General features: G+C 40.2%; 6 protein-coding genes across 9 annotated transcripts in view; 4 read left to right on the top strand and 2 right to left on the bottom strand.

Annotated features, from left to right (window-relative positions):
* Window positions 1-2473, top strand: part of LOC146510920 (GTPase IMAP family member 8-like) — a 5083-nt gene extending 2610 nt beyond the window's left edge. The window contains exon 2 of the mRNA XM_085173543.1: window positions 106-2473. Within this exon, the coding sequence (XP_085029669.1) occupies window positions 106-1679 (1574 nt within the window). The 3' untranslated portion in view covers window positions 1680-2473. The remainder of the gene's footprint in view (window positions 1-105) is intronic.
* Window positions 1-24414, bottom strand: part of LOC146510912 (protein NLRC3-like) — a 216068-nt gene that overhangs the window by 117096 nt on the left and 74558 nt on the right. The window lies entirely within an intron of this gene.
* Window positions 1-24414, bottom strand: part of LOC146510916 (stonustoxin subunit alpha-like) — a 179347-nt gene that overhangs the window by 129354 nt on the left and 25579 nt on the right. The window lies entirely within an intron of this gene.
* Window positions 5875-9653, top strand: LOC146510919 (GTPase IMAP family member 8-like). 2 transcript variants are annotated; one of them, XM_085172865.1, is made up of 2 exons: window positions 5875-6090; window positions 7286-9653. In XM_085172865.1, the coding sequence occupies exons 1-2, from the start codon at window positions 6066-6068 to the stop codon at window positions 8848-8850; spliced, it is 1590 nt and encodes a 529-aa protein (XP_085028991.1). In that variant the 5' UTR covers window positions 5875-6065; the 3' UTR covers window positions 8851-9653. The 2 variants fall into 2 exon arrangements, with proteins under 2 accessions (XP_085028991.1, XP_085028990.1); XM_085172864.1 differs by having other exon boundaries at window positions 7283-9653.
* LOC146510918 (GTPase IMAP family member 8-like) lies at window positions 11424-16835 on the top strand. 2 transcript variants are annotated; one of them, XM_085172863.1, is made up of 2 exons: window positions 11424-13270; window positions 14465-16835. In XM_085172863.1, exons 1-2 carry the CDS (start codon window positions 13246-13248, stop codon window positions 16030-16032), a joined length of 1593 nt encoding a protein of 530 aa, XP_085028989.1. In that variant the 5' UTR covers window positions 11424-13245; the 3' UTR covers window positions 16033-16835. The 2 variants fall into 2 exon arrangements, with proteins under 2 accessions (XP_085028989.1, XP_085028988.1); XM_085172862.1 differs by having other exon boundaries at window positions 11425-13270; window positions 14462-16835.
* On the top strand, window positions 18606-24017 carry LOC146510917 (GTPase IMAP family member 8-like). 2 transcript variants are annotated; one of them, XM_085172858.1, is made up of 2 exons: window positions 18606-20452; window positions 21647-24017. In XM_085172858.1, the coding sequence occupies exons 1-2, from the start codon at window positions 20428-20430 to the stop codon at window positions 23212-23214; spliced, it is 1593 nt and encodes a 530-aa protein (XP_085028984.1). In that variant the 5' UTR covers window positions 18606-20427; the 3' UTR covers window positions 23215-24017. The 2 variants fall into 2 exon arrangements, with proteins under 2 accessions (XP_085028984.1, XP_085028983.1); XM_085172857.1 differs by having other exon boundaries at window positions 18607-20452; window positions 21644-24017.

The following is a 24414-nucleotide window of genomic DNA, read 5'->3' as shown; positions in this document are numbered from 1 at the left end:
CCCTCAAAAATAAATTGAATAAAATATCCATTGCTTTTAGTAGTTCTTTATATTAATTTGGCATTTTGATTTGATGTGTGCTGATATTACAATAATTGTAACATTTTTCAGCAGAGCAAGAGGAACCAGACGAATCAGACCTCAGGATTGTGCTTCTTGGAAAAACTGGAGTTGGCAAGAGTGCCTCAGGAAACACGATCTTAAAAAAGAAAGCTTTTGAATCTACATTGTCTCCTAACTCTGTGACATCACAGTGTCAAAAGGAAACAGGAGAGTGTGATGGACAAAAATTGTCTGTGGTCGATACTCCAGGTCTGTTTGACACCACGCGAACTGAAGAGGAAATGAAAGCAGAGATCATTAGATCATTCTGCTTTGCTGCTCCTGGTCCTCATGTGTTCCTGGTTGTGATCCAACCAAACAGATTCACAAAAGAAGAACAAGATACATTGAAAATCATTCAGGAGATGTTTGGGGGAAAGGCAACAAGTTACACTATGGCCTTGTTCACCTACGGAGACAATCTGAAGGATGACAGAGTCACTGCAGAAAAATTCATTAATGCAAATCTAGCACTCTGTGATTTCATTAAACAGTGTGGAGGAGGATATCATGTTTTTAACAACAAAAAGGAGAATACCTTTCAGGTCAGACAGCTGCTAAAGAAGATCAATGCAATGGTTCAGAAAAATGGAGGAGCCTGCTACACCAAAGAAATGTTAGAAGAGGCTAATAGAGCCAGGAGAAAATTAGAAGCAGACTTCAGGATTGTTCTTATGGGGAAAAACAGAGTTGGGAAGAGTGCAACAGGAAACACTGTTTTAGGGGGAAACGTTTTTAAATCTGCAACATCTTCTTCATCTGTAACATCAGAGTGTCAGAAGGAAACAGCTCTGTTTGATTTTCAAACACTGGCTGTAGTTGACACTCCAGATCTGTTTGACCCAGAGTTAAATGAGGAGGACGTGAAGAGAGAAATCAATAGATGCATCTGTTTTGCAGCTCCAGGTCCTCATGTGTTTCTGATTGTAATGCATGCCGACAGTTTCAGAAAAGATGACGATCAGAAAACTGTGAAAATCATTCAGGAGGCATTTGGGAAAAAGTCAGCACGTTACACTATGGCTTTGTTCACCTATGGAGATGATCTAGACAAACGTAACATTAACACAGAAGAATTGATTTTAAAAAATCCAGCTCTTGGTAAATTCATCCGTCAGTGTGGTGGAGGATATCATGTTTTTAACAACAGAAAGAATAATCCAGCTCAGGTTCGAGAGCTGCTGAAGAAGATCAAAACAATGGCTGAAGGAAATGGTGGAAGCTACTACACCAACGGAATATTCCAAGATGCAGAGAAAGCCATAAAAGAAGAGATGGAACAACTTCAAAATAAACATCCAAATATGACACTCAAAGAAGCAAGACACAAAGCAGAACGAAAGAACAAGTTTACTTGGCACAAACATGGTGCTTTTCAGGTTTCTAGACTTGCTGTTAGCGGAGCTGTGGCTTCAGTTGCTGCAGGTGCTGGTGCTGGAATTGGTATTGAATTTGCCATTGCAGGTGCTGTTGGACTAATAGGAGGTCCAGTGGGAGCTGCAGTGGGTCTTGCGGTAGCTGCAGGTGCGGTGGCTGTTATAGCTGTGCTAAAGAGAAAGAACTATCCACAGATCTGAAGCATTACAGGCCAGATGTGCATATTATAGTCTGCTCCCTCCTCCTCTACAAAACTGTCACTTTATCTATTTTAATTCTACACGTCTGCTACATAGCTGCAAAAACATCTGCACCCTAGCTTCTCGTGTCTAGTTTTTTACGACCCAAAGGTCAATTCCTGTTGTTCTCTTTTACCAGCACAAACGTAGGTGATGCTCTCTGCAACTCTGCACAAAGCTTCCTGTTCTGCACAGTTTTCAGTCTTGCTATGACACATATTATAACTCAAAGGTGGCCTTTAACTTACTGGCCTGTTATTAAATGCATAAAACAAAATACACCACAAATAAGTGCTAGAAAATTTATTTTTCTAGCAAGAATTATTACTAAGTGTAGTTTTTGTGTTCAGTTTATAGAATATTCATGAAATAACCTCTACCAGTTACTGAGATCTTAAAGCATCTTCAATAAAGTGCATGAACACTATTGATGACGTTTTTGTGTGTTGCCAGAGAAGGAGTGCTGACAAAAGAAACTGGAATCAGCCAAGCTGTATAAAAGAAAATTCACCCAGATGTTTTTGTTGAACAGAGTGTGATTTTAACCAACAGCAAAGACTTTTGCTTCATGTTTCCTGCAGACTTCATTGTTACATGTTAAGAAATTAAATATACCAAATGAGAATGCGTTAGACTTCTATTGTTCCACATGTTTAATAACTGGGAAAGCTCAATGTGTCTTATGTTGGCTCCTTAAAGGTTCAAGTACTTATTTCTCTGTCCCACTGATGTAAAAATAAATAAATGAAATATAAGCAGCGTTGCTTCCTTGTTTTGATTTTGGTGAACAGCCAAAAGTGCCAAAATTTTATACATGCATAATTAAAATATTTATTTAATGGGCCATGAATTAATTTAAACTGGAAACAAAATAACAAAATAAACCAAAGTAAATAAATTCTCATTTGTACTCAGAATCAGGAGATGCAACAGGCGCAGACTGACTGCAGCCTTAACTGTATGTGGTTTTTCCCTTGTATCTTAGCATCCGTGGCACTACAGGATACTTGTGAACATCACCATGAACACACTGCACCTCCACCAACTTGGCTTCCAACAATTATTAAATCCCAGTTCTTTTGTATTCTTTACGGCCAAAAAAGACACAAGGCTCAAAGCGGTCAAAGCTGAAAAAATGATCTTTAATTTTACATATTCCGGAATACGGAGACTCAGCAGACACACAGACACGTCAGCCAAAGTCTGAAGCACAAACAGGAAGCCTAGTTATATTTATAGACTGCATTTACACGTCACACACACTATAAGTTTTGACCAAAGACTCTTGTTAGTTTCACTTTCTGCCTGGAGTTACCGCGCTCTGCAAAAGCATGCAGTTTCCTGTCAGTACTTTTTGGCACAGACTGTACTTAGAGTTAGGCCTCTCTTATATAAAACAATATAATCAGCAAATACGCATTCAGATTATATATTCAAACCCCAACACAATGCTCCGAGGTGAACCAGGCTTTGGTGCACAAGGGTCTGCGTACAGCCTGTGTGCCACCAAAGCGTGGCGTATACCTCCTTGGGTCCTTACCAGAATGCTCTATGTCTCTCCTGGACTGGGGAAGGGTGCCCCCGGACTTGCTCTGTTGCCGCCACTGCCTTCCGCGTGGCCGGCCTCCGGATCTCTTTCAACTGCATCGCCGCCACTGCCTTCCGCGTGGTCGGCCTCCGGAGATGAACTGTTATGGACTCCTGTGTTGCCGTCCTCCGTGTCGGCCTCCTGAACAGTTTTTGATCTGCTTTCTGTGCTCCACTGTTTCTGGTGGCTTTCTTGTTTTCGGACTTGATGATCTCCGGTTTGTTATTTAGCTTTCCCAGTTTAGGTTTGTTCTGTAAATTCTCTTCTGCCTCTCTCTCCATTTTGTATGTTCTCCGGTTTGTCATTTAGTTTTCCCAGTTTAGGTTTGTTCTGTAAATTCTCTTCCCTCACTGCCTGTTTTTGCCACACCACCACTTGTAAATAAACGTCACTCAAATTATCAGTCACTGCCTACATTTTGGGTCCTCTTTTCCCTCCAACACCACACGGCTCGCCTCGGCAGCCGTGACAATAGGAGACAAACTCAAAATTACTTGGTTGATTCAGCCATTTACGGGGTATCACACTCACACTGATTTTAAAATGAATCATATTGACTTCTGGGCAACATCCTTTATAGGCAACATCCTTTACTCACTCAGATTCTCCCACCTCATTCTGTGCATGTCCTGAATCATTCTATACATACTACACTGCCTTAAATATGCAGTCATTTCAAACAGTCGAGAGCAAGTCTCAGAAATGCACCTCGTACAAATATTAAGACATGGGCGGAGGGGGTGGTAACATGGTTTCTCTGAAGCAATGTTGTTTACAAGATATCAGACACACCTCTGTCAGCCTGTAACTTTCATTTTGGAACTGCTTTTCCACCATGAACAGACATGGAGAAAAGACCACCACCCGACTGTTATTTAGCATCAAAGTGTTTGCTGGGTTTCATTAACAGCCTTAAAGCTCCCAGTGACTGTGACAGTGGAGGGATGGTGATTTAAGCCAGCAGAAAGCGCTCACACAGGTAAACTCAGTAAACCCAGCTATAGACGTTTCCTCCTGAGGGCAAACAGCCAGACTGTATGTTTTTATCTCACCTTTACCTGTTCTAACATGTTGCTGCTGCCGAAAGAAAGCCTGTCAGTCTCTGCTCTAACTACAACAGCAGTTTTACTGTCTTTGAAAATCAAACCTGCTTCCTCAAGTTCACTCAGTCACATGACCTGTTTTGCATGTCGCAGTAAAATGGTAAACGGACTGGTTCTTAAATAGAGCTTTACATGGTTACTGTAGGGGGAAGACCTACAGAGTCAGGATGGTGATACAAAAAGCTTCACACTCATAAACATCTCACTGACACATTCAGTTTCAAAGATTTCGTGTGAATGGCGTCATATCACTGATCATGACAAGACAAGACAAAAGCCATACGTACAAATTTACTTGCAAGGGGAGGTGGGAACCACAAACTGTCACAAGCACGCCTGTAGCCAACTCGGAATTCCAGCCTATCCGTGCAGTCCTTTTATTTCCGTGAACACAAGCACCCATTGTGTAAAACCCATATGTTGTAATACAAGCTAAGGCATTGTGTGTGTATATGAATGCCTGTGCGAGCAAGTGAGTACGTGTGTGTGCATACCTGTGTGTGTGTGTGTGTGTGTGTGTACATGACTCCCTTCTCCACCATGTATGTTTACAATCTCCCAAGCTCTCAACTCATATAAAGGGTCCTCTCCCCTCACCTTAATATATGGCTTAGCCCTTTCATCATATATAAAGCTTTGGTGAGGCCCTACACGGCAGAAAGTAAACATCCTTCAGGAGAGAAGAAAATTCAGAATCTTGGCATGAAATGTGCCTGAGTGGAAAACTATAGCTGAATAGCCTCCCCCAACATTCTACATACAAGGGAGGAGAAGAGATCCAGAAGAATATATTTAATCATGCAGTTTAACAAGGTCTACAATCCTAAGCACAATAATGACAACAAAATCACTCCAACACAAACTTTTCGTTTTGCTAAAGCATATAGTTAGGGTTGGATCGGGTGACCCTGAATCCTCCCTTAGTTATGCTGTTATAGGTTTAGGCTGTTGGTGGACTTCCCATGATGCACTGGGTGTTTCTTCTTCACTCACTATGTGTTAATAGACCTCTCTGCACTGAATTATACTTGTTATTAATCTCTGTGTCTCTTCCACAGCACTATATGTTTTCCTGTCTTCCTTCTCTCATCCCAACCGATCGCAGCAGATGGCCCCGCCCCTCCCTGAGCCTGGTTCTGCTGGATGTTTCTTCATGTCAAAAGGGAGTTTTTCCTTCCCACCATCGGCAAAGCGCTTGCTCTTAGGTTTGTTAGGTCATATTATTGTTGGGTTTTTCTCTGAATGTATTATTGTAGGGTCTACCTTACAATATAAAGCACCTTGAGGCGACTGTTGTTGTTATTTGGCGCTATATAAATAAAATTGCATTTAGTGTAAGTGAAGATTGACCAATATTGTTACTGTTGTGGTCTCACTTGTCCTCCAGTTGTGGATCTGCTGTGTCTCTATCAAGTGTCTCTGTGTGTGGTTAACCCTTGAGTGCCACTTAATCCGTAAGTGACAGTCCACACTCCATACCAGTTGGTGGCAGTAATTCAGCAATTCATTGTTTGCTAACTGGCCTTAAACACCAAAAAGAGGAAGAAGAAAAAAGGGCAGGACTAGAAGCAGCTACTGATACTGAGGTCACACAACTGACAGTATTAAGCACCAAGAAGTCGACAGTGGCGCATTTCGCATGTGTAAAAAGCAAATATGGACAACAATTACATACTGCTTGGTAAGTATATTTAAACATACTTTTCTACAATTGTTTCAGCTTAAAATTATTTTTGAACAAATAGTAATTGTATCCCTATCTCTTTAAGTAATCTTTTAATTTATTTTAAATTATTTGATTTTATGTCAGTTTTATTTATTTTTCTAGTTGCTTTTCTGTATCTGTATTCATTTTTTAATTCATTTCCTTTATGAAGCTCTTATTGTCTGTGTGGATTTTGGTCAAATAAATTGCGTCATTCCAATCCAACAGTAAACATTTAACTTACATGGACTGAGGAAATCGAGCGACTGTTTGTTTGTTTTTTACTGCTTAAACCTGCTGCACAGGTGTGACTTTGTGAAGTCACTAAAATATTTGCACAGTAGTTTTCAGTACATTTACTTTCTGTGTGGAGAAAATGTTATCAGCTGATCTTTTCTACTTCACTGAAGTTTACTTATCATTCATATCTGCATGTATAAACTCTGGACAGGGGTGAGAAGGAAAAAATGAGGGTGTGCAGGGGGAGACTGTGGTTATTTTCTGATAAGATTATCTTGTTGGTGTCAGCTATTAGAGGAAAAAGCCCAAATTAATTCATCTTGAGTTCAGTAACGATACCAAAGTACATCTCATTCCACCGTGCCTGTGACGCTTCTCAGTCATCCAGGTCATCGTAGTCTAAGGAACTTGTAAAGAAAAGTGTCTGGACTTTTTTAAGTTTCTTTAGACTTTTCACCTCTTATCCAAGAAGCTTCTAGAGCAATTGGTAGGCAGTCCAAGATTTTTAAAAAGGCTTTGAAGAAGCTTTTTTTTTCCAACCTCCTTAGACTTATTCATTCCAACATTGATAACGTTCTTATTGGATGAAAAACACCAGCATTAACTCCCAGTAAGAGTTCACTGCACACCAGCTGTAGCAGACTGACTGCTGCCAACAACCTCTGTGATGAAAAATTAGGAAGTACTAAAAGCTGCAGTTCATCTAATGTATAATCTAGGCTGTGTCCTAAAATGAGTCAGTCTCCGAAGACTTCCACATTAAAATATACAACTTTACAGCAGGAATAAACAAGTTTACAGTTCGTTGCAAAAAAAGCCCTCAAAAATAAATTGAATAAAATATCCATTGCTTTTAGTAGTTCTTTATATTAATTTGGCATTTTGATTTGATGTGTGCTGATATTACAATAATTGTAACATTTTTCAGCAGAGCAAGAGGAACCAGACGAATCAGACCTCAGGATTGTGCTTCTTGGAAAAACTGGAGTTGGCAAGAGTGCCTCAGGAAACACGATCTTAAAAAAGAAAGCTTTTGAATCTACATTGTCTCCTAACTCTGTGACATCACAGTGTCAAAAGGAAACAGGAGAGTGTGATGGACAAAAATTGTCTGTGGTCGATACTCCAGGTCTGTTTGACACCACGCGAACTGAAGAGGAAATGAAAGCAGAGATCATTAGATCATTCTGCTTTGCTGCTCCTGGTCCTCATGTGTTCCTGGTTGTGATCCAACCAAACAGATTCACAAAAGAAGAACAAGATACATTGAAAATCATTCAGGAGATGTTTGGGGGAAAGGCAACAAGTTACACTATGGCCTTGTTCACCTACGGAGACAATCTGAAGGATGACAGAGTCACTGCAGAAAAATTCATTAATGCAAATCTAGCACTCTGTGATTTCATTAAACAGTGTGGAGGAGGATATCATGTTTTTAACAACAAAAAGGAGAATACCTTTCAGGTCAGACAGCTGCTAAAGAAGATCAATGCAATGGTTCAGAAAAATGGAGGAGCCTGCTACACCAAAGAAATGTTAGAAGAGGCTAATAGAGCCAGGAGAAAATTAGAAGCAGACTTCAGGATTGTTCTTATGGGGAAAAACAGAGTTGGGAAGAGTGCAACAGGAAACACTGTTTTAGGGGGAAACGTTTTTAAATCTGCAACATCTTCTTCATCTGTAACATCAGAGTGTCAGAAGGAAACAGCTCTGTTTGATTTTCAAACACTGGCTGTAGTTGACACTCCAGATCTGTTTGACCCAGAGTTAAATGAGGAGGACGTGAAGAGAGAAATCAATAGATGCATCTGTTTTGCAGCTCCAGGTCCTCATGTGTTTCTGATTGTAATGCATGCCGACAGTTTCAGAAAAGATGACGATCAGAAAACTGTGAAAATCATTCAGGAGGCATTTGGGAAAAAGTCAGCACGTTACACTATGGCTTTGTTCACCTATGGAGATGATCTAGACAAACGTAACATTAACACAGAAGAATTGATTTTAAAAAATCCAGCTCTTGGTAAGTTCATCCGTCAGTGTGGTGGAGGATATCACGTTTTTAACAACAGAAAGAATAATCCAGCTCAGGTTCGAGAGCTGCTGAAGAAGATCAAAACAATGGCTGAAGGAAATGGTGGAAGCTACTACACCAACGGAATATTCCAAGATGCAGAGAAAGCCATAAAAGAAGAGATGGAACAACTTCAAAATAAACATCCAAATATGACACTCAAAGAAGCAAGACACAAAGCAGAACGAAAGAACAAGTTTACTTGGCACAAACATGGTGCTTTTCAGGTTTCTAGACTTGCTGTTAGCGGAGCTGTGGCTTCAGTTGCTGCAGGTGCTGGTGCTGGAATTGGTATTGAATTTGCCATTGCAGGTGCTGTTGGACTAATAGGAGGTCCAGTGGGAGCTGCAGTGGGTCTTGCGGTAGCTGCAGGTGCGGTGGCTGTTATAGCTGTGCTAAAGAGAAAGAACTATCCACAGATCTGAAGCATTACAGGCCAGATGTGCATATTATAGTCTGCTCCCTCCTCCTCTACAAAACTGTCACTTTATCTATTTTAATTCTACACGTCTGCTACATAGCTGCAAAAACATCTGCACCCTAGCTTCTCGTGTCTAGTTTTTTACGACCCAAAGGTCAATTCCTGTTGTTCTCTTTTACCAGCACAAACGTAGGTGATGCTCTCTGCAACTCTGCACAAAGCTTCCTGTTCTGCACAGTTTTCAGTCTTGCTAAACAATCTATGACACATATTATAACTCAAAGGTGGCCTTTAACTTACTGGCCTGTTATTAAATGGATAAAACAAAATACACCACAAATAAGTGCTAGAAAATTTATTTTTCTAGCAAGAATTATTACTAAGTGTAGTTTTTGTGTTCAGTTTATAGAATATTCATGAAATAACCTCTACCAGTTACTGAGATCTTAAAGCATCTTCAATAAAGTGCATGAACACTATTGATGACGTTTTTGTGTGTTGCCAGAGAAGGAGTGCTGACAAAAGAAACTGGAATCAGCCAAGCTGTATAAAAGAAAATTCACCCAGATGTTTTTGTTGAACAGAGTGTGATTTTAACCAACAGCAAAGACTTTTGCTTCATGTTTCCTGCAGACTTCATTGTTACATGTTAAGAAATTAAATATACCAAATGAGAATGCGTTAGACTTCTATTGTTCCACATGTTTAATAACTGGGAAAGCTCAATGTGTCTTATGTTGGCTCCTTAAAGGTTCAAGTACTTATTTCTCTGTCCCACTGATGTAAAAATAAATAAATGAAATATAAGCAGCGTTGCTTCCTTGTTTTGATTTTGGTGAACAGCCAAAAGTGCCAAAATTTTATACATGCATAATTAAAATATTTATTTAATGGGCCATGAATTAATTTAAACTGGAAACAAAATAACAAAATAAACCAAAGTAAATAAATTCTCATTTGTACTCAGAATCAGGAGATGCAACAGGCGCAGACTGACTGCAGCCTTAACTGTATGTGGTTTTTCCCTTGTATCTTAGCATCCGTGGCACTACAGGATACTTGTGAACATCACCATGAACACACTGCACCTCCACCAACTTGGCTTCCAACAATTATTAAATCCCAGTTCTTTTGTATTCTTTACGGCCAAAAAAGACACAAGGCTCAAAGCGGTCAAAGCTGAAAAAATGATCTTTAATTTTACATATTCCGGAATACGGAGACTCAGCAGACACACAGACACGTCAGCCAAAGTCTGAAGCACAAACAGGAAGCCTAGTTATATTTATAGACTGCATTTACACGTCACACACACTATAAGTTTTGACCAAAGACTCTTGTTAGTTTCACTTTCTGCCTGGAGTTACCGCGCTCTGCAAAAGCATGCAGTTTCCTGTCAGTACTTTTTGGCACAGACTGTACTTAGAGTTAGGCCTCTCTTATATAAAACAATATAATCAGCAAATACGCATTCAGATTATATATTCAAACCCCAACACAATGCTCCGAGGTGAACCAGGCTTTGGTGCACAAGGGTCTGCGTACAGCCTGTGTGCCACCAAAGCGTGGCGTATACCTCCTTGGGTCCTTACCAGAATGCTCTATGTCTCTCCTGGACTGGGGAAGGGTGCCCCCGGACTTGCTCTGTTGCCGCCATTGCCTTCCGCGTGGCCGGCCTCCGGATCTCTTTCAACTGCATCGCCGCCACTGCCTTCCGCGTGGTCGGCCTCCGGAGATGAACTGTTATGGACTCCTGTGTTGCCGTCCTCCGTGTCGGCCTCCTGAACAGTTTTTGATCTGCTTTCTGTGCTCCACTGTTTCTGGTGGCTTTCTTGTTTTCGGACTTGATGATCTCCGGTTTGTTATTTAGCTTTCCCAGTTTAGGTTTGTTCTGTAAATTCTCTTCTGCCTCTCTCTCCATTTTGTATGTTCTCCGGTTTGTCATTTAGTTTTCCCAGTTTAGGTTTGTTCTGTAAATTCTCTTCCCTCACTGCCTGTTTTTGCCACACCACCACTTGTAAATAAACGTCACTCAAATTATCAGTCACTGCCTACATTTTGGGTCCTCTTTTCCCTCCAACACCACACGGCTCGCCTCGGCAGCCGTGACAATAGGAGACAAACTCAAAATTACTTGGTTGATTCAGCCATTTACGGGGTATCACACTCACACTGATTTTAAAATGAATCATATTGACTTCTGGGCAACATCCTTTATAGGCAACATCCTTTACTCACTCAGATTCTCCCACCTCATTCTGTGCATGTCCTGAATCATTCTATACATACTACACTGCCTTAAATATGCAGTCATTTCAAACAGTCGAGAGCAAGTCTCAGAAATGCACCTCGTACAAATATTAAGACATGGGCGGAGGGGGTGGTAACATGGTTTCTCTGAAGCAATGTTGTTTACAAGATATCAGACACACCTCTGTCAGCCTGTAACTTTCATTTTGGAACTGCTTTTCCACCATGAACAGACATGGAGAAAAGACCACCACCCGACTGTTATTTAGCATCAAAGTGTTTGCTGGGTTTCATTAACAGCCTTAAAGCTCCCAGTGACTGTGACAGTGGAGGGATGGTGATTTAAGCCAGCAGAAAGCGCTCACACAGGTAAACTCAGTAAACCCAGCTATAGACGTTTCCTCCTGAGGGCAAACAGCCAGACTGTATGTTTTTATCTCACCTTTACCTGTTCTAACATGTTGCTGCTGCCGAAAGAAAGCCTGTCAGTCTCTGCTCTAACTACAACAGCAGTTTTACTGTCTTTGAAAATCAAACCTGCTTCCTCAAGTTCACTCAGTCACATGACCTGTTTTGCATGTCGCAGTAAAATGGTAAACGGACTGGTTCTTAAATAGAGCTTTACATGGTTACTGTAGGGGGAAGACCTACAGAGTCAGGATGGTGATACAAAAAGCTTCACACTCATAAACATCTCACTGACACATTCAGTTTCAAAGATTTCGTGTGAATGGCGTCATATCACTGATCATGACAAGACAAGACAAAAGCCATACGTACAAATTTACTTGCAAGGGGAGGTGGGAACCACAAACTGTCACAAGCACGCCTGTAGCCAACTCGGAATTCCAGCCTATCCGTGCAGTCCTTTTATTTCCGTGAACACAAGCACCCATTGTGTAAAACCCATATGTTGTAATACAAGCTAAGGCATTGTGTGTGTATATGAATGCCTGTGCGAGCAAGTGAGTACGTGTGTGTGCATACCTGTGTGTGTGTGTGTGTGTGTGTGTACATGACTCCCTTCTCCACCATGTATGTTTACAATCTCCCAAGCTCTCAACTCATATAAAGGGTCCTCTCCCCTCACCTTAATATATGGCTTAGCCCTTTCATCATATATAAAGCTTTGGTGAGGCCCTACACGGCAGAAAGTAAACATCCTTCAGGAGAGAAGAAAATTCAGAATCTTGGCATGAAATGTGCCTGAGTGGAAAACTATAGCTGAATAGCCTCCCCCAACATTCTACATACAAGGGAGGAGAAGAGATCCAGAAGAATATATTTAATCATGCAGTTTAACAAGGTCTACAATCCTAAGCACAATAATGACAACAAAATCACTCCAACACAAACTTTTCGTTTTGCTAAAGCATATAGTTAGGGTTGGATCGGGTGACCCTGAATCCTCCCTTAGTTATGCTGTTATAGGTTTAGGCTGTTGGTGGACTTCCCATGATGCACTGGGTGTTTCTTCTTCACTCACTATGTGTTAATAGACCTCTCTGCACTGAATTATACTTGTTATTAATCTCTGTGTCTCTTCCACAGCACTATATGTTTTCCTGTCTTCCTTCTCTCATCCCAACCGATCGCAGCAGATGGCCCCGCCCCTCCCTGAGCCTGGTTCTGCTGGATGTTTCTTCATGTCAAAAGGGAGTTTTTCCTTCCCACCATCGGCAAAGCGCTTGCTCTTAGGTTTGTTAGGTCATATTATTGTTGGGTTTTTCTCTGAATGTATTATTGTAGGGTCTACCTTACAATATAAAGCACCTTGAGGCGACTGTTGTTGTTATTTGGCGCTATATAAATAAAATTGCATTTAGTGTAAGTGAAGATTGACCAATATTGTTACTGTTGTGGTCTCACTTGTCCTCCAGTTGTGGATCTGCTGTGTCTCTATCAAGTGTCTCTGTGTGTGGTTAACTCTTGAGTGCCACTTAATCCGTAAGTGACAGTCCACACTCCATACCAGTTGGTGGCAGTAATTCAGCAATTCATTGTTTGCTAACTGGCCTTAAACACCAAAAAGAGGAAGAAGAAAAAAGGGCAGGACTAGAAGCAGCTACTGATACTGAGGTCACACAACTGACAGTATTAAGCACCAAGAAGTCGACAGTGGCGCATTTCGCATGTGTAAAAAGCAAATATGGACAACAATTACATACTGCTTGGTAAGTATATTTAAACATACTTTTCTACAATTGTTTCAGCTTAAAATTATTTTTGAACAAATAGTAATTGTATCCCTATCTCTTTAAGTAATCTTTTAATTTATTTTAAATTATTTGATTTTATGTCAGTTTTATTTATTTTTCTAGTTGCTTTTCTGTATCTGTATTCATTTTTTAATTCATTTCCTTTATGAAGCTCTTATTGTCTGTGTGGATTTTGGTCAAATAAATTGCGTCATTCCAATCCAACAGTAAACATTTAACTTACATGGACTGAGGAAATCGAGCGACTGTTTGTTTGTTTTTTACTGCTTAAACCTGCTGCACAGGTGTGACTTTGTGAAGTCACTAAAATATTTGCACAGTAGTTTTCAGTACATTTACTTTCTGTGTGGAGAAAATGTTATCAGCTGATCTTTTCTACTTCACTGAAGTTTACTTATCATTCATATCTGCATGTATAAACTCTGGACAGGGGTGAGAAGGAAAAAATGAGGGTGTGCAGGGGGAGACTGTGGTTATTTTCTGATAAGATTATCTTGTTGGTGTCAGCTATTAGAGGAAAAAGCCCAAATTAATTCATCTTGAGTTCAGTAACGATACCAAAGTACATCTCATTCCACCGTGCCTGTGACGCTTCTCAGTCATCCAGGTCATCGTAGTCTAAGGAACTTGTAAAGAAAAGTGTCTGGACTTTTTTAAGTTTCTTTAGACTTTTCACCTCTTATCCAAGAAGCTTCTAGAGCAATTGGTAGGCAGTCCAAGATTTTTAAAAAGGCTTTGAAGAAGCTTTTTTTTCCAACCTCCTTAGACTTATTCATTCCAACATTGATAACGTTCTTATTGGATGAAAAACACCAGCATTAACTCCCAGTAAGAGTTCACTGCACACCAGCTGTAGCAGACTGACTGCTGCCAACAACCTCTGTGATGAAAAATTAGGAAGTACTAAAAGCTGCAGTTCATCTAATGTATAATCTAGGCTGTGTCCTAAAATGAGTCAGTCTCCGAAGACTTCCACATTAAAATATACAACTTTACAGCAGGAATAAACAAGTTTACAGTTCGTTGCAAAAAAAGCCCTCAAAAATAAATTGAATAAAATATCCATTGCTTTTAGTAGTTCTTTATATTAATTTGGCATTTTGATTTGATGTGTGCTGATATTACAATAATTGTAACATTTTTCAGCAGAGCAAGAGGAACCAGACGAATCAGACCTCAGGATTGTGCTTCTTGGAAAAACTGGAGTTGGCAAGAGTGCCTCAGGAAACACGATCTTAAAAAAGAAAGCTTTTGAATCTACATTGTCTCCTAACTCTGTGACATCACAGTGTCAAAAGGAAACAGGAGAGTGTGATGGACAAAAATTGTCTGTGGTCGATACTCCAGGTCTGTTTGACACCACGCGAACTGAAGAGGAAATGAAAGCAGAGATCATTAGATCATTCTGCTTTGCTGCTCCTGGTCCTCATGTGTTCCTGGTTGTGATCCAACCAAACAGATTCACAAAAGAAGAACAAGATACATTGAAAATCATTCAGGAGATGTTTGGGGGAAAGGCAACAAGTTACACTATGGCCTTGTTCACCTACGGAGACAATCTGAAGGATGACAGAGTCACTGCAGAAAAATTCATTAATGCAAATCTAGCACTCTGTGATTTCATTAAACAGTGTGGAGGAGGATATCATGTTTTTAACAACAAAAAGGAGAATACCTTTCAGGTCAGACAGCTGCTAAAGAAGATCAATGCAATGGTTCAGAAAAATGGAGGAGCCTGCTACACCAAAGAAATGTTAGAAGAGGCTAATAGAGCCAGGAGAAAATTAGAAGCAGACTTCAGGATTGTTCTTATGGGGAAAAACAGAGTTGGGAAGAGTGCAACAGGAAACACTGTTTTAGGGGGAAACGTTTTTAAATCTGCAACATCTTCTTCATCTGTAACATCAGAGTGTCAGAAGGAAACAGCTCTGTTTGATTTTCAAACACTGGCTGTAGTTGACACTCCAGATCTGTTTGACCCAGAGTTAAATGAGGAGGACGTGAAGAGAGAAATCAATAGATGCATCTGTTTTGCAGCTCCAGGTCCTCATGTGTTTCTGATTGTAATGCATGCCGACAGTTTCAGAAAAGATGACGATCAGAAAACTGTGAAAATCATTCAGGAGGCATTTGGGAAAAAGTCAGCACGTTACACTATGGCTTTGTTCACCTATGGAGATGATCTAGACAAACGTAACATTAACACAGAAGAATTGATTTTAAAAAATCCAGCTCTTGGTAAGTTCATCCGTCAGTGTGGTGGAGGATATCACGTTTTTAACAACAGAAAGAATAATCCAGCTCAGGTTCGAGAGCTGCTGAAGAAGATCAAAACAATGGCTGAAGGAAATGGTGGAAGCTACTACACCAACGGAATATTCCAAGATGCAGAGAAAGCCATAAAAGAAGAGATGGAACAACTTCAAAATAAACATCCAAATATGACACTCAAAGAAGCAAGACACAAAGCAGAACGAAAGAACAAGTTTACTTGGCACAAACATGGTGCTTTTCAGGTTTCTAGACTTGTTGCTGTTAGCGGAGCTGTGGCTTCAGTTGCTGCAGGTGCTGGTGCTGGAATTGGTATTGAATTTGCCATTGCAGGTGCTGTTGGACTAATAGGAGGTCCAGTGGGAGCTGCAGTGGGTCTTGCGGTAGCTGCAGGTGCGGTGGCTGTTATAGCTGTGCTAAAGAGAAAGAACTATCCACAGATCTGAAGCATTACAGGCCAGATGTGCATATTATAGTCTGCTCCCTCCTCCTCTACAAAACTGTCACTTTATCTATTTTAATTCTACACGTCTGCTACATAGCTGCAAAAACATCTGCACCCTAGCTTCTCGTGTCTAGTTTTTTACGACCCAAAGGTCAATTCCTGTTGTTCTCTTTTACCAGCACAAACGTAGGTGATGCTCTCTGCAACTCTGCACAAAGCTTCCTGTTCTGCACAGTTTTCAGTCTTGCTAAACAATCTATGACACATATTATAACTCAAAGGTGGCCTTTAACTTACTGGCCTGTTATTAAATGGATAAAACAAAATACACCACAAATAAGTGCTAGAAAATTTATTTTTCTAGCAAGAATTATTACTAAGTGTAGTTTTTGTGTTCAGTTTATAGAATATTCATGAAATAACCTCTACCAGTTACTGAGATCTTAAAGCATCTTCAATAAAGTGCATGAACACTATTGATGACGTTTTTGTGTGTTGCCAGAGAAGGAGTGCTGACAAAAGAAACTGGAATCAGCCAAGCTGTATAAAAGAAAATTCACCCAGATGTTTTTGTTGAACAGAGTGTGATTTTAACCAACAGCAAAGACTTTTGCTTCATGTTTCCTGCAGACTTCATTGTTACATGTTAAGAAATTAAATATACCAAATGAGAATGCGTTAGACTTCTATTGTTCCACATGTTTAATAACTGGGAAAGCTCAATGTGTCTTATGTTGGCTCCTTAAAGGTTCAAGTACTTATTTCTCTGTCCCACTGATGTAAAAATAAATAAATGAAATATAAGCAGCGTTGCTTCCTTGTTTTGATTTTGGTGAACAGCCAAAAGTGCCAAAATTTTATACATGCATAATTAAAATATTTATTTAATGGGCCATGAATTAATTTAAACTGGAAACAAAATAACAAAATAAACCAAAGTAAATAAATTCTCATTTGTACTCAGAATCAGGAGATGCAACAGGCGCAGACTGACTGCAGCCTTAACTGTATGTGGTTTTTCCCTTGTATCTTAGCATCCGTGGCACTACAGGATACTTGTGAACATCACCATGAACACACTGCACCTCCACCAACTTGGCTTCCAACAATTATTAAATCCCAGTTCTTTTGTATTCTTTACGGCCAAAAAAGACACAAGGCTCAAAGCGGTCAAAGCTGAAAAAATGATCTTTAATTTTACATATTCCGGAATACGGAGACTCAGCAGACACACAGACACGTCAGCCAAAGTCTGAAGCACAAACAGGAAGCCTAGTTATATTTATAGACTGCATTTACACGTCACACACACTATAAGTTTTGACCAAAGACTCTTGTTAGTTTCACTTTCTGCCTGGAGTTACCGCGCTCTGCAAAAGCATGCAGTTTCCTGTCAGTACTTTTTGGCACAGACTGTACTTAGAGTTAGGCCTCTCTTATATAAAACAATATAATCAGCAAATACGCATTCAGATTATATATTCAAACCCCAACACAATGCTCCGAGGTGAACCAGGCTTTGGTGCACAAGGGTCTGCGTACAGCCTGTGTGCCACCAAAGCGTGGCGTATACCTCCTTGGGTCCTTACCAGAATGCTCTATGTCTCTCCTGGACTGGGGAAGGGTGCCCCCGGACTTGCTCTGTTGCCGCCACTGCCTTCCGCGTGGCCGGCCTCCGGATCTCTTTCAACTGCATCGCCGCCACTGCCTTCCGCGTGGTCGGCCTCCGGAGATGAACTGTTATGGACTCCTGTGTTGCCGTCCTCCGTGTCGGCCTCCTGAACAGTTTTTGATCTGCTTTCTGTGCTCCACTGTTTCTGGTGGCTTTCTTGTTTTCGGACTTGATGATCTCCGGTTTGTTATTTAGCTTTCCCAGTTTAGGTTTGTTCTGTAAATTCTCTTCTGCCTCTCTCTCCATTTTGTATGTTCTCCGGTTTGTCATTTAGTTTTCCCAGTTTAGGTTTGTTCTGTAAATTCTCTTCCCTCACTGCCTGTTTTTGCCACACCACCACTTGTAAATAAACGTCACTCAAATTATCAGTCACTGCCTACATTTTGGGTCCTCTTTTCCCTCCAACACCACACGGCTCGCCTCGGCAGCCGTGACAATAGGAGACAAACTCAAAATTACTTGGTTGATTCAGCCATTTACGGGGTATCACACTCACACTGATTTTAAAATGAATCATATTGACTTCTGGGCAACATCCTTTATAGGCAACATCCTTTACTCACTCAGATTCTCCCACCTCATTCTGTGCATGTCCTGAATCATTCTATACATACTACACTGCCTTAAATATGCAGTCATTTCAAACAGTCGAGAGCAAGTCTCAGAAATGCACCTCGTACAAATATTAAGACATGGGCGGAGGGGGTGGTAACATGGTTTCTCTGAAGCAATGTTGTTTACAAGATATCAGACACACCTCTGTCAGCCTGTAACTTTCATTTTGGAACTGCTTTTCCACCATGAACAGACATGGAGAAAAGACCACCACCCGACTGTTATTTAGCATCAAAGTGTTTGCTGGGTTTCATTAACAGCCTTAAAGCTCCCAGTGACTGTGACAGTGGAGGGATGGTGATTTAAGCCAGCAGAAAGCGCTCACACAGGTAAACTCAGTAAACCCAGCTATAGACGTTTCCTCCTGAGGGCAAACAGCCAGACTGTATGTTTTTATCTCACCTTTACCTGTTCTAACATGTTGCTGCTGCCGAAAGAAAGCCTGTCAGTCTCTGCTCTAACTACAACAGCAGTTTTACTGTCTTTGAAAATCAAACCTGCTTCCTCAAGTTCACTCAGTCACATGACCTGTTTTGCATGTCGCAGTAAAATGGTAAACGGACTGGTTCTTAAATAGAGCTTTACATGGTTACTGTAGGGGGAAGACCTACAGAGTCAGGATGGTGATACAAAAAGCTTCACACTCATAAACATCTCACTGACACATTCAGTTTCAAAGATTTCGTGTGAATGGCGTCATATCACTGATCATGACAAGACAAGACAAAAGCCATACGTACAAATTTACTTGCAAGGGGAGGTGGGAACCACAAACTGTCACAAGCACGCCTGTAGCCAACTCGGAATTCCAGCCTATCCGTGCAGTCCTTTTATTTCCGTGAACACAAGCACCCATTGTGTAAAACCCATATGTTGTAATACAAGCTAAGGCATTGTGTGTGTATATGAATGCCTGTGCGAGCAAGTGAGTACGTGTGTGTGCATACCTGTGTGTGTGTGTGTGTGTGTGTGTACATGACTCCCTTCTCCACCATGTATGTTTACAATCTCCCAAGCTCTCAACTCATATAAAGGGTCCTCTCCCCTCACCTTAATATATGGCTTAGCCCTTTCATCATATATAAAGCTTTGGTGAGGCCCTACACGGCAGAAAGTAAACATCCTTCAGGAGAGAAGAAAATTCAGAATCTTGGCATGAAATGTGCCTGAGTGGAAAACTATAGCTGAATAGCCTCCCCCAACATTCTACATACAAGGGAGGAGAAGAGATCCAGAAGAATATATTTAATCATGCAGTTTAACAAGGTCTACAATCCTAAGCACAATAATGACAACAAAATCACTCCAACACAAACTTTTCGTTTTGCTAAAGCATATAGTTAGGGTTGGATCGGGTGACCCTGAATCCTCCCTTAGTTATGCTGTTATAGGTTTAGGCTGTTGGTGGACTTCCCATGATGCACTGGGTGTTTCTTCTTCACTCACTATGTGTTAATAGACCTCTCTGCACTGAATTATACTTGTTATTAATCTCTGTGTCTCTTCCACAGCACTATATGTTTTCCTGTCTTCCTTCTCTCATCCCAACCGATCGCAGCAGATGGCCCCGCCCCTCCCTGAGCCTGGTTCTGCTGGATGTTTCTTCATGTCAAAAGGGAGTTTTTCCTTCCCACCATCGGCAAAGCGCTTGCTCTTAGGTTTGTTAGGTCATATTATTGTTGGGTTTTTCTCTGAATGTATTATTGTAGGGTCTACCTTACAATATAAAGCACCTTGAGGCGACTGTTGTTGTTATTTGGCGCTATATAAATAAAATTGCATTTAGTGTAAGTGAAGATTGACCAATATTGTTACTGTTGTGGTCTCACTTGTCCTCCAGTTGTGGATCTGCTGTGTCTCTATCAAGTGTCTCTGTGTGTGGTTAACTCTTGAGTGCCACTTAATCCGTAAGTGACAGTCCACACTCCATACCAGTTGGTGGCAGTAATTCAGCAATTCATTGTTTGCTAACTGGCCTTAAACACCAAAAAGAGGAAGAAGAAAAAAGGGCAGGACTAGAAGCAGCTACTGATACTGAGGTCACACAACTGACAGTATTAAGCACCAAGAAGTCGACAGTGGCGCATTTCGCATGTGTAAAAAGCAAATATGGACAACAATTACATACTGCTTGGTAAGTATATTTAAACATACTTTTCTACAATTGTTTCAGCTTAAAATTATTTTTGAACAAATAGTAATTGTATCCCTATCTCTTTAAGTAATCTTTTAATTTATTTTAAATTATTTGATTTTATGTCAGTTTTATTTATTTTTCTAGTTGCTTTTCTGTATCTGTATTCATTTTTTAATTCATTTCCTTTATGAAGCTCTTATTGTCTGTGTGGATTTTGGTCAAATAAATTGCGTCATTCCAATCCAACAGTAAACATTTAACTTACATGGACTGAGGAAATCGAGCGACTGTTTGTTTGTTTTTTACTGCTTAAACCTGCTGCACAGGTGTGACTTTGTGAAGTCACTAAAATATTTGCACAGTAGTTTTCAGTACATTTACTTTCTGTGTGGAGAAAATGTTATCAGCTGATCTTTTCTACTTCACTGAAGTTTACTTATCATTCATATCTGCATGTATAAACTCTGGACAGGGGTGAGAAGGAAAAAATGAGGGTGTGCAGGGGGAGACTGTGGTTATTTTCTGATAAGATTATCTTGTTGGTGTCAGCTATTAGAGGAAAAAGCCCAAATTAATTCATCTTGAGTTCAGTAACGATACCAAAGTACATCTCATTCCACCGTGCCTGTGACGCTTCTCAGTCATCCAGGTCATCGCAGTCTAAGGAACTTGTAAAGAAAAGTGTCTGGACTTTTTTAAGTTTCTTTAGACTTTTCACCTCTTATCCAAGAAGCTTCTAGAGCAATTGGTAGGCAGTCCAAGATTTTTAAAAAGGCTTTGAAGAAGCTTTTTTTTCCAACCTCCTTAGACTTATTCATTCCAACATTGATAACGTTCTTATTGGATGAAAAACACCAGCATTAACTCCCAGTAAGAGTTCACTGCACACCAGCTGTAGCAGACTGACTGCTGCCAACAACCTCTGTGATGAAAAATTAGGAAGTACTAAAAGCTGCAGTTCATCTAATGTATAATCTAGGCTGTGTCCTAAAATGAGTCAGTCTCCGAAGACTTCCACATTAAAATATACAACTTTACAGCAGGAATAAACAAGTTTACAGTTCGTTGCAAAAAAAGCCCTCAAAAATAAATTGAATAAAATATCCATTGCTTTTAGTAGTTCTTTATATTAATTTGGCATTTTGATTTGATGTGTGCTGATATTACAATAATTGTAACATTTTTCAGCAGAGCAAGAGGAACCAGACGAATCAGACCTCAGGATTGTGCTTCTTGGAAAAACTGGAGTTGGCAAGAGTGCCTCAGGAAACACGATCTTAAAAAAGAAAGCTTTTGAATCTACATTGTCTCCTAACTCTGTGACATCACAGTGTCAAAAGGAAACAGGAGAGTGTGATGGACAAAAATTGTCTGTGGTCGATACTCCAGGTCTGTTTGACACCACGCGAACTGAAGAGGAAATGAAAGCAGAGATCATTAGATCATTCTGCTTTGCTGCTCCTGGTCCTCATGTGTTCCTGGTTGTGATCCAACCAAACAGATTCACAAAAGAAGAACAAGATACATTGAAAATCATTCAGGAGATGTTTGGGGGAAAGGCAACAAGTTACACTATGGCCTTGTTCACCTACGGAGACAATCTGAAGGATGACAGAGTCACTGCAGAAAAATTCATTAATGCAAATCTAGCACTCTGTGATTTCATTAAACAGTGTGGAGGAGGATATCATGTTTTTAACAACAAAAAGGAGAATACCTTTCAGGTCAGACAGCTGCTAAAGAAGATCAATGCAATGGTTCAGAAAAATGGAGGAGCCTGCTACACCAAAGAAATGTTAGAAGAGGCTAATAGAGCCAGGAGAAAATTAGAAGCAGACTTCAGGATTGTTCTTATGGGGAAAAACAGAGTTGGGAAGAGTGCAACAGGAAACACTGTTTTAGGGGGAAACGTTTTTAAATCTGCAACATCTTCTTCATCTGTAACATCAGAGTGTCAGAAGGAAACAGCTCTGTTTGATTTTCAAACACTGGCTGTAGTTGACACTCCAGATCTGTTTGACCCAGAGTTAAATGAGGAGGACGTGAAGAGAGAAATCAATAGATGCATCTGTTTTGCAGCTCCAGGTCCTCATGTGTTTCTGATTGTAATGCATGCCGACAGTTTCAGAAAAGATGACGATCAGAAAACTGTGAAAATCATTCAGGAGGCATTTGGGAAAAAGTCAGCACGTTACACTATGGCTTTGTTCACCTATGGAGATGATCTAGACAAACGTAACATTAACACAGAAGAATTGATTTTAAAAAATCCAGCTCTTGGTAAGTTCATCCGTCAGTGTGGTGGAGGATATCACGTTTTTAACAACAGAAAGAATAATCCAGCTCAGGTTCGAGAGCTGCTGAAGAAGATCAAAACAATGGCTGAAGGAAATGGTGGAAGCTACTACACCAACGGAATATTCCAAGATGCAGAGAAAGCCATAAAAGAAGAGATGGAACAACTTCAAAATAAACATCCAAATATGACACTCAAAGAAGCAAGACACAAAGCAGAACGAAAGAACAAGTTTACTTGGCACAAACATGGTGCTTTTCAGGTTTCTAGACTTGTTGCTGTTAGCGGAGCTGTGGCTTCAGTTGCTGCAGGTGCTGGTGCTGGAATTGGTATTGAATTTGCCATTGCAGGTGCTGTTGGACTAATAGGAGGTCCAGTGGGAGCTGCAGTGGGTCTTGCGGTAGCTGCAGGTGCGGTGGCTGTTATAGCTGTGCTAAAGAGAAAGAACTATCCACAGATCTGAAGCATTACAGGCCAGATGTGCATATTATAGTCTGCTCCCTCCTCCTCTACAAAACTGTCACTTTATCTATTTTAATTCTACACGTCTGCTACATAGCTGCAAAAACATCTGCACCCTAGCTTCTCGTGTCTAGTTTTTTACGACCCAAAGGTCAATTCCTGTTGTTCTCTTTTACCAGCACAAACGTAGGTGATGCTCTCTGCAACTCTGCACAAAGCTTCCTGTTCTGCACAGTTTTCAGTCTTGCTAAACAATCTATGACACATATTATAACTCAAAGGTGGCCTTTAACTTACTGGCCTGTTATTAAATGGATAAAACAAAATACACCACAAATAAGTGCTAGAAAATTTATTTTTCTAGCAAGAATTATTACTAAGTGTAGTTTTTGTGTTCAGTTTATAGAATATTCATGAAATAACCTCTACCAGTTACTGAGATCTTAAAGCATCTTCAATAAAGTGCATGAACACTATTGATGACGTTTTTGTGTGTTGCCAGAGAAGGAGTGCTGACAAAAGAAACTGGAATCAGCCAAGCTGTATAAAAGAAAATTCACTCAGATGTTTTTGTTGAACAGAGTGTGATTTTAACCAACAGCAAAGACTTTTGCTTCATGTTTCCTGCAGACTTCATTGTTACATGTTAAGAAATTAAATATACCAAATGAGAATGCGTTAGACTTCTATTGTTCCACATGTTTAATAACTGGGAAAGCTCAATGTGTCTTATGTTGGCTCCTTAAAGGTTCAAGTACTTATTTCTCTGTCCCACTGATGTAAAAATAAATAAATGAAATATAAGCAGTGTTGCTTCCTTGTTTTGATTTTGGTGAACAGCCAAAAGTGCCAAAATTTTATACATGCATAATTAAAATATTTATTTAATGGGCCATGAATTAATTTAAACTGGAAACAAAATAACAAAATAAACCAAAGTAAATAAATTCTCATTTGTACTCAGAATCAGGAGATGCAACAGGCGCAGACTGACTGCAGCCTTAACTGTATGTGGTTTTTCCCTTGTATCTTAGCATCCGTGGCACTACAGGATACTTGTGAACATCACCATGAACACACTGCACCTCCACCAACTTGGCTTCCAACAATTATTAAATCCCAGTTCTTTTGTATTCTTTACGGCCAAAAAAGACACAAGGCTCAAAGCGGTCAAAGCTGAAAAAATGATCTTTAATTTTAC

This window comes from Neolamprologus multifasciatus, chromosome 9 (genome assembly GCF_963576455.1).
Source record: "Neolamprologus multifasciatus chromosome 9, fNeoMul1.2, whole genome shotgun sequence".
In the NCBI taxonomy this organism is placed as follows: domain Eukaryota; kingdom Metazoa; phylum Chordata; class Actinopteri; order Cichliformes; family Cichlidae; genus Neolamprologus; species Neolamprologus multifasciatus.
The sequence above is the reverse complement of the archived record's forward strand: the minus strand, read 5'-3'. Positions and strand labels throughout refer to the sequence as shown.

Coding starts and splice junctions, on each gene's coding strand:
- LOC146510918 (XM_085172862.1), top strand. CDS start 13,246: ATGGACAACAATTACATACTGCTTG. Junction 13,271..14,461: donor CAACAATTACATACTGCTTG/GTAAGTATATTT, acceptor AACATTTTTCAG/CAGAGCAAGAGGAACCAGAC.
- LOC146510917 (XM_085172857.1), top strand. CDS start 20,428: ATGGACAACAATTACATACTGCTTG. Junction 20,453..21,643: donor CAACAATTACATACTGCTTG/GTAAGTATATTT, acceptor AACATTTTTCAG/CAGAGCAAGAGGAACCAGAC.
- LOC146510919 (XM_085172864.1), top strand. CDS start 6,066: ATGGACAACAATTACATACTGCTTG. Junction 6,091..7,282: donor CAACAATTACATACTGCTTG/GTAAGTATATTT, acceptor AACATTTTTCAG/CAGAGCAAGAGGAACCAGAC.